The following is a 13,157-nucleotide window of genomic DNA, read 5'->3' as shown; positions in this document are numbered from 1 at the left end:
CAGTTTGTCATCACACTTACACTGCTAAAGATATTTGCTCTGTCCTCCATGCTCACCAATTTAGGCGATCATAAAATGTTCTTGGTCAAAGGTGTAAAAAAAATAAATAAAAACCTAGGCATGAAAACTGTATCAGAAAGAATAAGAGGGTCTTATTCTGTGACAAGATGTCACCATAAAACGAGTCCTTTCATAAACTGTTCTTGCCGCTACACTAAACCCAGGCAATTGTTATTGGTTTCATAACATTGTGGAAACAAAGGCAACCAGCCACTGCTGAAAAATTACATAGTGGGGAACAAAAGCAGGATGCACAGTGTGTAAAAGATGAACTACTGAAAACTGAACTCCAAATCTTATGTGGTCTTCAGGTCAACGAAGTTGTTTGCCTGAGTGAAGTTTGTTTACCTGAGAGAAGCTGCCCCCCCACCTTCTTCAAATCAGACAAAAATGGTGTGAAACGTTTGTGCTACGTACAAATATTTGTATCTTCAAAGCCAAAGCAGCACATAAATGTAGTCGAGTTGATTGACACCCATTTTGTCTGGTTTGAAGAAGGCAGGGTGGGCTGGTTGACCTTTCATGACCTCTGGAAACATTTCTTACCATCTTTAAAATGATAGCAGCACAAACGAACATTTTTGCTGCACAAACGTAGCACAAATGCTTGGCACCAATTTTGCCTAATTTGAAGAAGGAGGGGTGTTCCAACTTCACTCAAGTATCAAGAAAATGTTTTTTGGTCGTTTTTCCAAGATCTTAGCTCATCTGCTTCGCTAACTCTTGATGCTATAGAAGCTCATGTTGGAAAGTCATGTTGGTGGCCCCTCACGATCATGTACCAGTGCTTACAGCAATGTCCACTAAGACATATTGTACATGCTAAATGGCGTGTACTTGTACAGCACCTCATCAAGCACCGACGCCACCAGCTGTCCGAAGTCTCTTGCCCATGGACTGAGATAGTCTGAGCACGGCTTCGAACCGGCAACCTACCAATTACAGAACAAACTCCTACCACCATCTCCAGTGATCAACTTGGGTTGATCTGACCTCAGCCTGACAGAACGCTCTTAGTGCGGCGACTGTGAGCCAAGCCATCTCATCCAACATCAGCGTCTGACCTAACAAGTGCTTTCCTAGAAGAAAGGTCAAAATAAAAGCTTGTAAACCACCTCCCATAGAAGCACTTTAAAACCTTTTGGATATTATTAAACCTCATGTGCTTGTAAAGCCAAGTATAGTGTGTATTTCTAGCACTTGTGCCAGGATTTTGATGGTAGGATTCGTATTTAACAAACGAGAATCCTCATGGTGTGCTTTCTCCTTGTTAAGAGCATTGTTGGTATTCCGTGTTCCTCACTTCTTGACTGCGGTTTCTCAACTTCACAGCCAGAATGGTCAACAACGCAGCGCAGCGTTGAGCAAGCAGTTCACTTATGATAAGCTATAATAAGCTTGGAGCTTTGAGACAGACAAGCCACGCTAGGACATTTGGAGGAGAAACACAGATTAAGCAGGAACAACTCAGCTCCAGCCACTAAGGATTTATCTGCTCGGTAAATTAAAACTATTTAAAAACGAGACTCTTAAATATGCGAAACCAGTTAATCCGTCAAAGTCTGCAACATTTACTGGTTGCATTTACTTTTATTGAGAGAGAAAGATTGCGCAGTAATTCCGCAATACTAAGGCTTTAGCACTTTTCTTTATGTTATACAATATATTTCTATATCGTAATTGTTCTTGCTTTACATTGCTTTAAAAAGTAACGATACGGCTGATGTTGTTTACTGACTAATGCTCTGCAGCAAACTCCTGAGGCCTGAAGGAGCAAAACGGCCACATTTACTGGTTAAATTGCACCGAGGCTTCAATGGATTTCAGCACATATAAATGCAAACTACACCTCAGATTCTTATTTGAGAACAACTTTAAAAGTTGAATCCTTTTACTTCCACTTCACAATTATGCACTACTTTGCGCCGATTAAATCCCGGTAATATGCAGTTTCTGGCTGTGATGCTTAAAAATGATGAAAAAGGATAAATGCTTTTGCGATGGCACTGTAAATGTGAAATGTTTACCGGGCCTCTCTAACAAGATAAGTGTGGCGTAATCATTTATTTCTGAATGCGCCTGAGCTCCAGACCTGTGTCTCGCTCCCAACAATCATTGCAAGGTGTCACCTCGGGGTCTGGAAAACTTAATTAGGAGGTAATCTTCAGATTTATCTCAAAGGAAATAATCATTTGCCGTAGCTAATGAACACTTTTCTTTTTTTCCTTCTTCCCCCGCCCCGCCACTCTTGTCCGCAGCTGGAGCCTGCACTGCGTTTGACCTCTGCGATTAACATTCGGCTTCTGCAGCTTATTCACCGTCAAACTGCGAAACTAGATTTACTGAGGGGAAGAGGAAAAAAAAAACAACAAAAAACAACACACATTAAAGTAATAAACTCTGAGCCACTAATGACTCATTTGGCTCTTTGCGAAAATACCAGGTCCCCTGGAGCAACATGTAGCACAGCAGAACCATAAAGAAGATCTTGGTTTACAACACAAGTTGTCTGTGTGTGTGTGTGTGTGTGTGCACGCAATTGGCTGAAATGTGATTTGGTGCTGATTATTGGATTGCAGGTTGCTGCTGACTAGCTCATTTCCCTTGCGTCAGGAGCTTCCCCCTGTTGCCATAGAAACGGTTATCATTCAAAAACGAATCTTCTTTTCTCGGATACGACCGAGCAAGCGAAGATCGCAATTTTTTAACATTTTTTTTTAAACAGAAAGACATTTATTGTGATGGAAAATGCTCCAAATGATTTACTTTTGTTGTTTTTTTTTACATCCCAAATGAGGCCCGAGGATCCGCAGCGGAGTTACAGGTAGCGCCGTCAGCGGTAATATTCTTCAAGATTACAGATTCAATCTTAATCTGTCCTCTATCTCTCCTTTATATCCTTTAATGCCCCCCCCCGCCCCACGCGCGCTCGCCGCCGCGATGCCGGCTCTTCATATCTGATGACCGTGTTTTGCTTAATAACAAGCTACGACTGCAGGAGGGAGGGGCACTTTGGGGGGTAAACAAATTAACAAAGCTATTCACAGCCTTTGCAACACCAGGGGGTATGGGAGGAGTGGAAAGAGGGCAGCAAAGGAAGAAGAAGAAGAAACGAGGACTGCCTTCGCTAATCACTGCAGGGGGCACGCGCTGCAATCACTTAGGCACGGCGTTATCTCAGCAATCACGCATCGTCCTATTGTTGTGTTAATTAGAAACCTTAATATGAGCCATAATATTGTTGCCTCGTTATTTGCCCAGTTACTTTCCCCCCAAATGAATAAAGAACCCACATAACTTGACGGAGACGGCACTAAAAGGCTGCAAATCAATCCGAGGAGGAGCGACTCAAAGAGCTGCCCGCGCCAACGTGTTCACAATCGGCTGCAGAAGGCCCGACGGCGACTCCGGCGATCACTCGGTGTTTTGTTGAGGGGCGCGTGAGATCAGTGGCGAGCTCTGTTGCACGCAGGAAGCAGGCGGCGATTGTTGCGAGCGCAAGACAGCTTTGGCCCTACGTCACAAAGAAAACCGGGGAAGAGATCTGCCAAATGTAACAGCTGCGCTAACATGATTTTTACCAAGGGGGGAGAGTGCGGCCAACGCTGAGATGTCTGATTCCAGCTTGGCACAAACTATAAGGGAATATTTCATATTTATATTAAATGTTTGGAGTGCCCAGACTCAGTTAGCAGTTTTTGGAGTGCGAAACTGACAGGAAGTCACTATTGACCCATTTCACTTAAAAACACACACACACACACACACGCAAACAAAACTTACATCAATTCTATTATTGCTATTTAAGGGAAAACATTTCTGACTTACATTAAGCAAAAAAAGGTGAAAGTTAATTTACCACTACATATTTTAGTGCCAGTAAACAAAGTCCCGAATGTTTGATCATGAATACGTCACAATACAACCTTTATATTGACTTTTTGGTGAGCATCCATCATAGCACTGTCTGAAAATCCTCACGGATAATAATAGAACAGGTTTTCTTGACAAGAAAAGGCTTAAGTGGAATAAGTGAACACTTTTTAGGGACACACAAAAAGACGGAGTGAGCATTTTTTGCTCCAATAATCATAAATGCAGGAAACATGGAGGCGGCTAAAGTTTAGGATGACAACGAAGCTTTCCAAACTCAAAGACTTGAAACTGACTACGAAAGATGAATTGTCCAAAGTGTCATAAAAACTGGCCAGAAGTTGCCATTAAATATTGTTAGTCTTATTCTTATGAAACATTTTGTCAAAATCTAACCAAACACAGAAGAAATAGAGATTTCTTTTTTTTTAAAGCTGCTACTACTTTAGCATAACGTGGTAGATTTTTGACAGATCCCAACCGCAATTCGTCTCGGAAAATGACTTTCTTGATAAATAATAATAATAATTTTAAATCGGTCAGAGATATAACAATTTTAGGCAAAAAAAAAGCCAAAAGCTTAAGAGAATGACTATCAATAAAGTGGAGTATTGACATAACATAAATTAGCATGCTACTCCTGTTGCAACATGGCAGACAAGAGGACTCTACAGAAGAAGCTAATATTTATTTATTAAATATATTTTTTATGCTGTCATAGATTCCTGAAAACTGCTTGTTTTCAATGTAAAACAAAAATGAATTGAAAATAAATTAAACATAGAATCTTTTTTCTTTTTTTATAGCGCTAATATATTTAGCATGCAACAACTACCCACCTCAGTGCATGAGGTCAGCCAGATATGCGGCGAATATATTCGGAATAAATTATCACGCTCTCAAAGCAGAATAAATGATTTTCTTTTGAATTGCATTATGATAATGAGAATAAATCCTCCGCTTAAATTTGATTTAATGAGGGACTGACTTGAAATCAATAAATCCAGGAGAAATCTGAGCGGTTATTTGAGGATGACGAGGAAAATGCAAAACCACACCGGGGTAAATTCTCTTTCTCCCCTCGCTGTCACCGGCTCCTAGTTAATTCATTAAAGTTGCAGAATCGTTATGTAATGAACCTAAACATGTGGCGGCCTGTGTCCCAACCCCCCCCCCCCCCCCCCCGACAGAGACATTAAGTCTGTGACCAATGTGAATTTCGTTGATTTACAGGCGAACATGTCATCGACTCTCACGTCCCGTGCGTCTTGGCGCGATCGCCTCGGTGACGTCAACAGGAAGATCAATCACCAGCAAACAGGAGAGGAGCATGACACCAATTAAAAGGTGGTGTCATCTCCAAGTCATCGCTCACACTTCTCGCTAATGCACTAATTACCGGGGCTGGGACATTAATGGAATAGCATGGCTCAGCCTGGGGATTAATCTGCATGGATTCGCCTGGATGTGTGTGATGTCTGTCTGTTTGGTGTGTGTGTGTGTGTGTGTGTGGGTGTGTGTGGGTGGGTGTGTGTGTGTGTGTGTGATTAATGCAAACCCCTGCCCGCTCCAGGCCTGACCTTGAGCACCACCACAGGAGGGAAATGAACTGGCAAGGTGAAGAGGTTGGGATACCTGCGGATGGGGCCGCGAAGGGGGGGCCAAACAGCCGAGGTGGAGGGGCCCGATCAAGGTTAAGGAAGACCGGGGAACCGATGTAACGGGAAAGGACCGACTGGCGTGGTGCAGAATACGGCACAGGGTGAGAGTCAGGATGCTTTAGATGTTTTATTTACAGAAGAAATGAAGTTAAGGTTTAGGGATATGATGACGTCATATACAATGTTTTATGAAAATATTTGTATAATTTGTATCTTTATATGTTTTTTTTTTTCAACTTACAACCATAAACTGGGCATATGTGATGTACCAAAACACAGCAGAGTAATTTTGTAAAGAGGAAGGAAAAGGCGGTTTAAACCAGAGGTTAGACCAACTAGTCGACTTTTAGCACCCGCTTCGGATGTTATCATCCCATAGAATGGCGATTATCAGTGGTTATCAGCCCCATTGAATGGCCTCAGTTGGTCCCTGCTCTACCTGCTAGCAGGCTGTTAACAACCGTTATCAACCATTCTATCGGTGATAACAGCCGCTTGTCGCTAATAGAACCTTTTTTTTAACCTTTTTTAAAAACCTTTATTTATAATTTATCTGCGAATTTGAACAGGATATTAAGAATTTACTAAAAATACAAAAGCCAAACGTATCCGTCATAAGATTTTAATTAGGTATTGTAATAAACGTTACAGTATTTAAAAACAACTCACTAAAATCTAAAACCGGAGTTGTTGTTTTTTTCTGTTTTGTTTATTTTTGTTCGCTTTTTTAAAGACCTATATTTCCAATATGCCTTTTATTTCTTTGGATTTTTTCCAATAATTCACTCAAAATAAATGCCAAAATTTAACATACTTGGTTAATTTTATTGGATCTTTACAAGACGTGTTCTCTCAATACATGCCGTGTTTTTATCTTCCGGTCGTGCAATTTTATATATATATATATATATATATATATATATATATATATATATATATATATATATATAAGCATACAATGAAATTAAAAGGTATATTCTAGAGTTATGCAGTGTTATGAGTTGTCCAACCTCATAGCCTTCCACTAGGTGGCTGTATGTACATCCGAAGTTGCTTGCAATCCATTAATAATGATAAGAAGAAGTTAGGGTTGGCCCTAATCTTATTTTTAATTTAAAAAATTAAAAATAAAAATACGGATGGATTTGCTCATATGATTATATGAAAATCTGTGTTTGTACCATATGAAAATGTTTAATATTTGTATTAGTAGTAATAATAATAAATTACGGATTGCACCCGACAAAACATTAGAGAAGAAGAAGAAGAAGCTTACGTCATTCGACGCGACACTTTCCACGGTCGGAGCTGGTGAGTAGCCCCTGAATCTGTCAAATAAAAATGTAGTAAAAAACCTCAAAAGACCGAAAGTCTACATTTATAAATCTGCTGATGGTAGTTCTATGAGTTAATGTTAGCGAGTATGTGGCACAGCATGTGTTTGTACAGATTTAGACACGTTTTTAACCCTATTTGGTAGAAAAAAAAAGCTCGCTAAAGTAGCCTCTTAAAAGCCAGTCACATTCAAATGTAGCTGTCCTTCATACCTTTAATAACAATGTGCTAAAATTTTGTTTTTTTTATTATTATTTTATGCTTCTCGGTGTTACAGTATTTCTGTCTTCTTTCTGTTCTCTCCCACTTTAGAACCATGCCTAAATATAAGAGCAGTGTCCGTTGTAAGACCAAAAAAATAAAAGTAACTCGGAAAACCATCGGTGCTCGGGCGAAATTTTCCTACATTCCCTCACATGCAGGCTCATCTGACACCAACACTGTTTTTCCCTCATCACATGATATTTGTACTGAAAACTCAAAGGAAGAAGGGACCGCGTATACCAGGGCAAAAAGGAAGGAGCTGAGCCTATGGGATACACTAAAAGATCAGGTCTTGGAAGAGTCCTATAAGTCCTCCGCTCCTTTCTCTGACATGTGCTCTGTGTGCAAGAAACCTGGAGTATACCGCTGTCTGGAATGCAGCAGAAGCAGTGTTTTTTGCAAGGATTGTGTCTACACAGTACACATAAATTCTTTGCACCTCCCTGAAAAGTGGAATGTAAGTTCATTTTTGTTGAATGTACTAATAAATATTGTAATTGATATGTATAGAATGAGAATGAGTTTTTAATTGCATAAAATTCGGTTTTTCTCTGTCCTTTTTTGTGTCTCTTTAGAAAACCTGCTATGAGGCTGCTTTCCAGCAGTTGGTGTTGCATTTAAGTGGGGATCACAGCACCCATGTTGTTTACTCCAGAGATGTAAAGACTTTTGTCAACACAGGTATGTTTTTACACTATGTAATTTTTTAATTAATTAATTTTGTGTATATGTGTATGTATATATATATATATATATACTGCTCAAAAAAATAAAGGGAACACTCAAATAACACATCCTAGATCTGAATGAATGAAATATTCTCATTGAATACTTTGTTCTGTACAAAGTTCCATTTGCACAACAGCAGGTGAAATTGATTGTCAATCAGTGTTGCTTCCTAAGTGGACAGTTTGATTTCACAGAAGTTTGATTTACTTGGAGTTATATTGTGTTGTTTAAGTGTTCCCTTTATTTTTTTGAGCAGTGTATATATATATATTCTACAAAATTCTAAATCTTATTTAGTAAAATTTATGTTTTCACTTTATGATTATTAATCTTGTCCCACGTGAATATATGTTTATGTGACTTTTTATTGTGGAATAACTTTTTATTCTTCTTTGTTGTTATTTATTTATACTTGGATACACAAATATAGAAAACTACATAAATACATAGATTGGAGGGGAAGCTCAGTTAAAGACAACACATGTTAAGTTAAACACAGTTAAAGTGGCAAGTCTGCGTTGGTTTGTACATGTTTAAAGAAGGGATATATCATCCATCCATTGCCTTCTGCTTATCTGGGGTCAGGTCACCCAAGTAACAGCATAATTAAGGATTCCCAGACTTCCCTCTACCCAGCCAATTGGGCCAGCTCCTAGGGTGTAATCCCAGTACATCCTACACCAGTGGTGCCCAAAGTCGGTCCTTGAAGGCCAGCATTTTGCAGGTTTTAGTTCTGTCCCTGGTTTAATGCACTTGGATCCAGTGATGGCTCAGTAGAAGAACATTGACCTGCTGGAAAGGTTGTTACCACCACCACAGAGAGAACTAAAACATGCAGAATGAAGGTGCTCGAGGACGAATTTTGGTCACCCCTGTCCTATTCCATCTTAGAAGCATAGATGTGGCTCGGTGGTCCCTAAAGGGAGCAGTAATAAAAAGATCAACTCCTCATATGGATATCATGTATTTGTTATACAACTTATAAAATCGAAGTATAATTATAACACATATTGTGGACTGATTTAATTCCGAGTTCTATAAAACAGTGTATTTATTGACTCTGTGAGATAAAAAATGGAATGAGTCTTCAGTAATCTTTTTTCTTCCTTTGTCTTTTTAGGTCATCTCATTAATTGCACAGTTTCTTTTTGTAAATGCGAACCTGAGGTCTGCACTCTTCTGAAGTATGGCCTTTGGCCTGCTTCACCGGAGAAGCCACAGGCTGCTTTTTCAATGGCTCTTCTTGAGCTATTTGTCCATCTTTCTTTGGAGTGCCAGGTCTCTGTAGAGGGATTCATCAACACCTTACGGTGGAAAAACAATCTTACTGTTATGGAGGTAGAGAGAAAAAGATATGTCCTAGTAAATATGTCAACAATATTGCAACTTTTTTATTCTGTTTAATATATTAAATATTTCTTTAAATTAATGTCACTGATGGCATTTCCAGTAGACTAGATGTGTTATTTACTGCTTTCTCATTTAGAATTTTTTTTTTTACAGTATTTATTTATTTATTTTTTTTACTTATGTACCTTTGGAATTAATAGATTAAACATAAGTACTGTGACTCTTTTTACTACAGGTTAATATGCTGTACAGAGCCCTAGTAGGAGAGTCTATTTCCCAGTTTCGCCATTATCACTTCCGACGAAGGTCACTAATTTTGATGTAATTTGTATTATTTCCAATTATTCACAGAGATATTGGATTGTTCAATAACATACATTGTTGACTTATCTACAGAGATTGTTCCAAGATGGAAGAGGAACTATGTGATGAAGCTGACCGAAATCAACCAGCTCAGGTATGATCCTTTTTTGAATACCAAATCAGTAGGCAGATTGGGGGTGTGTCTGTAATGATGAGGGCGCTGCAAAGGTCTGCAGTTTTCAAGACATGTAGTAAATACAAAAAAATGTAGTCAAATGTCTCGATTTGGTGGTTGTTCCATGTTCCTAACCTCACCTATGGGAAGCAGCCTCACTACTAGGCACTAACCTCAGACATGCATAAGATAATGTATAAACATTGTGAAATACTTACACAAGACTTATAATGTTGCCACATTAATGACAAAGTATTAAGTTCAGCTAATTATACAAGCTATGCCAATATAAAGTCTTTGTTTTCATTTTTAGATCCGGATCACATAAACAGGAGTCACTCATTGAAGATGAATCACAGTAAGAGACAGAAATTTGTACTCTTCTATATTTGAACAACAGTTCTCGCCTCAAGTAAAGAAACTGTGCGTTGTTTTGTTTTTTTTGTTTGTTTTTGTTGTGGTTAGGCTGGACAGGGATCTTCGAATAATTGAGAGACACCATGGTGTAAAACGAAGGTGGCTCCCTTCGGATGACATTTTCCAGAGAACACTGAGAGATGTTAACCAGGAACTTAGAGGTCAGCTGATACGACGAGCACAAAATGAAGCAAGGGAGAGGGCCACTCTTCTCAACCTGAAAAGAAGATATAATGGTAACGCTACTTCTTTTCTTGACTGTATGGTCATTAGCAAAATTGAAGCTCAAAGGTCTTGTGGTTGAATCCCAGCATGTGGTAAACCTAAATTTAATCTTTATGTTATCCCTGCACCATGCATATGTTCACTCTGGGTACTTAAGCTTCTTTATGCAGTGTAAGAAGTGACTGGTTTATTCCAACTTGTCCTTTGTCATGGGTATGTGCTTTTGATGTGTATGGTTATTTATCTTTGGTGTATGAATATGTTTCTTGGGTGTATCCTGTCTTTCACCTAATGCCCGTTGTAAATAGGCACAGATAAGTGAGTATTGTAATACATCCATTTTCTAATGGACATTCAGTGATCTTATGCATTACTGCAGATATTAAGTCACTGTAAGACCTATCAGTCTTTATATTCTGAGGATAACTTTTTTAAGAGTACAATTAAAATATCATTCAATTATTGGCAGTAATAGATTTTGACCTACAAACTGAGATTTCCTTATGCGAACTTTAGTGTCATGTTGAATATCTTGTGTAGAATTGGCTGCCACTACTTGTGTTCACAAAATCCAAATTGAGATAAACACTATTTCAGATGTTGACCTTTTATTATGTTTAACATACTTCAATAAATGACTATTGTATCATGTTTTCATATTGTGTTGATTGTATTATTTTTACTAGTATTTATATTTCTTCTTTCTTTACAGATGGACAGGGAGTTGCTATAAGGCTGTCCAAGCAAGTGAATGCCTGTAACAGGAAACTGGAGAAGATTGTTACAATAATCTGCAGTGGCCTCCATAAACTGGCATCTTTCCATCACATTTAGAATTTCGAGAATTGTGTGATGCCTCCTCCCAGCTGTACACATTGTTTGATGAACAAGTGAGTAGAATTGATCTAAAGGTTTTATTCAACTTTCTACATGCTGTTATTCACTTTATGTTGCTACTACACTTTAACAAGGTTCCACTTGCAATTGTTCTCTTATTTTAAAGATTGAAGATCATGGTGTTGTTCCAAAGAACCTAAAAAGTCGAGCAATAGAAGCCCTGCATTTGAAGACTAGAGCAGCTGAAGAAAAGCTTCTACTTAAGAGAGAGATGAACACTGTCATTCTTCACCTTCATCAACAACATGGACATTTAAGTTCAGCTATAAATGATACTGCAGATCCTGGTTCAAAAGCTGTACTTCATCAAAACATTATCATGTTAGAAAAGAAAATGTACAGTGCAATGAACATGTTCAAGAGGTTTATCGAAGTTGGTGCCCCTCCTCCAAATCATCACCTACCAGAGTTTAACTCTTATTCTCAAGCACTTATGTCTCCAGATCTACATTACATAGACTATGATGAAAGCATTGACGATGGAGAGGATGAAGAGGATGATGACGACAATGTTGACGAAGGAGAGAACAGCATAGATTGTGAATCATCTTCATGATTTATGGCCACTTACTGTCCTATGTGAAGAGCACATATTCCAGTATAAAAAGTGCATTGTTTGATGATTTTCATATAAGCTTTTTGTTCTAACATCTCAGTTTATTGCTTTTGATATTGTTGAGACATATCTGTTTTTTAAGTCAAGCTATATATAATCAAGGGCATTTTAGTTTTACTCATTACAGCTTTGTACTCTTTTTCACATTTATTAATGTTCTTGTTCAGTATGACATTGTTAATGACTAAACTTCATTTACAGTTTGAATTTAACTCTTAATTTTGAGATGCTGCATAATGTGCTTTACATAATATCTTTAAATTTGGGCACAACAACAAAATAACTAAAACGTAGTGGACAAAAATTTTGTGATGTTCATATTTGAGAAATATTTGACTGTTATCCAAGAATTACATTATTTTGAAGGGCACTACTCTGTATTAAAAATTCATTAAGAGCTACGTCAGTGTTTCTGTGATATTTCAGACAGATTTCAAAACTTACAATATGGACTGTATGAATGTAGGGACTTACAAACTGGTTTATTTGATTTACCTTCCTGGTTTTAGTAAGAATGCCAGCAGCACCATAATATATAATCTGCAGTTGGATGATTGACTACTTTTTTAGGAGACCCCTCACACCAGCATCCAGGTTGAGTGTTTGCTGTCTAAGCGCTCCTTCCACTGCTCCACCACTCAGATGGCTGCACAAACTAGTGAGAATTATCTTACTGTTAGATTTGCATTTAGTTTTGCAACTGTAAGGACATGTACATTCCTGGTTGTTTAAAAGGTTATAGAGCAGTTAATATTAGTGTTGATGTTTGCGTTTTTCAGGAGGGCAACGCGAATATTGACGTCCTTCACACCAGATATTACATTAAAATGTAAGCACACAGCGGGACGGATCAGGCAGGAATATAAAGACAGAGAGTCTGAATAACACCAACTGTATGTCAGAAAATTCTGACGTAGTCTTATGTGATTTGTCTCTGCTTACATAAAAAAAATATATGGGCCACTATGGAAAATGGTAACAAACCATTTTGGGACCTATACTGTCTGCCCTCTTTTTTCCCTTATGGGGCCCACCTAGGTATGCCGGCTGGGGCATTATGACATAACTGTTTGTAACCTACCTGAGAAAGCGGCAACATACAGTCATATGAAAAAGTTTGGGCACCTCTATTAATCTTAATCATTTTTATGTATAAATATTTGGGTGTTTGCAAAAGCTACTTCAGTTTGATATATCTAATGGACACAGTAATATTTCTGTTTCCATTAGACACAGAAATAAATGAGGTTTA

General features: G+C 38.3%; 2 protein-coding genes across 4 annotated transcripts in view; one reads left to right on the top strand and one right to left on the bottom strand.

The window, feature by feature from the left end:
* The window catches only part of tenm1 (teneurin transmembrane protein 1), a 300,806-nt gene that overhangs the window by 173,013 nt on the left and 114,636 nt on the right, over positions 1–13,157 (bottom strand). The gene's annotated exons all lie outside the window — the stretch shown is intronic.
* Positions 6,280–12,306, top strand: LOC116714551 (uncharacterized). Of its 3 annotated transcripts, XR_004338078.1 has the most exons (10): positions 6,280–6,905; positions 7,242–7,650; positions 7,769–7,874; positions 9,043–9,260; positions 9,508–9,578; positions 9,669–9,729; positions 10,064–10,108; positions 10,216–10,403; positions 11,105–11,282; positions 11,396–12,306. XR_004338078.1 is itself a non-coding variant. In XM_032555182.1 (7 exons), exons 1-6 carry the CDS (start codon positions 7,246–7,248, stop codon positions 10,076–10,078), a joined length of 876 nt encoding a protein of 291 aa, XP_032411073.1. In that variant the 5' UTR covers positions 6,508–7,245; the 3' UTR covers positions 10,079–10,108; positions 10,216–10,743. The 3 variants fall into 3 exon arrangements, 1 of the variants encoding a protein (XP_032411073.1); XR_004338077.1 differs by having other exon boundaries at positions 6,281–7,650; XM_032555182.1 differs by lacking the exons at positions 11,105–11,282; positions 11,396–12,306 and having other exon boundaries at positions 6,508–7,650; positions 10,216–10,743.

The sequence above is a fragment of the Xiphophorus hellerii genome, chromosome 23 (assembly GCF_003331165.1).
Source record: "Xiphophorus hellerii strain 12219 chromosome 23, Xiphophorus_hellerii-4.1, whole genome shotgun sequence".
Classification (NCBI taxonomy): Eukaryota; Metazoa; Chordata; class Actinopteri; order Cyprinodontiformes; family Poeciliidae; genus Xiphophorus; species Xiphophorus hellerii.
The sequence above is the reverse complement of the archived record's forward strand: the minus strand, read 5'-3'. Positions and strand labels throughout refer to the sequence as shown.

What these genes read in the sequence shown, in the direction of transcription:
- LOC116714551 (XM_032555182.1), top strand. Translation starts at nt 7,246, where the DNA reads ATGCCTAAATATAAGAGCAGTGTCCGTTGTAAGACCAAAAAAATAAAA. An exon ending in ACAATCTTACTGTTATGGAG is followed by an intron (nt 9,261 to 9,507) that starts GTAGAGAGAAAA and finishes TTTTTACTACAG; the next exon opens with GTTAATATGCTGTACAGAGC. An exon ending in CATTATCACTTCCGACGAAG is followed by an intron (nt 9,579 to 9,668) that starts GTCACTAATTTT and finishes ACTTATCTACAG; the next exon opens with AGATTGTTCCAAGATGGAAG.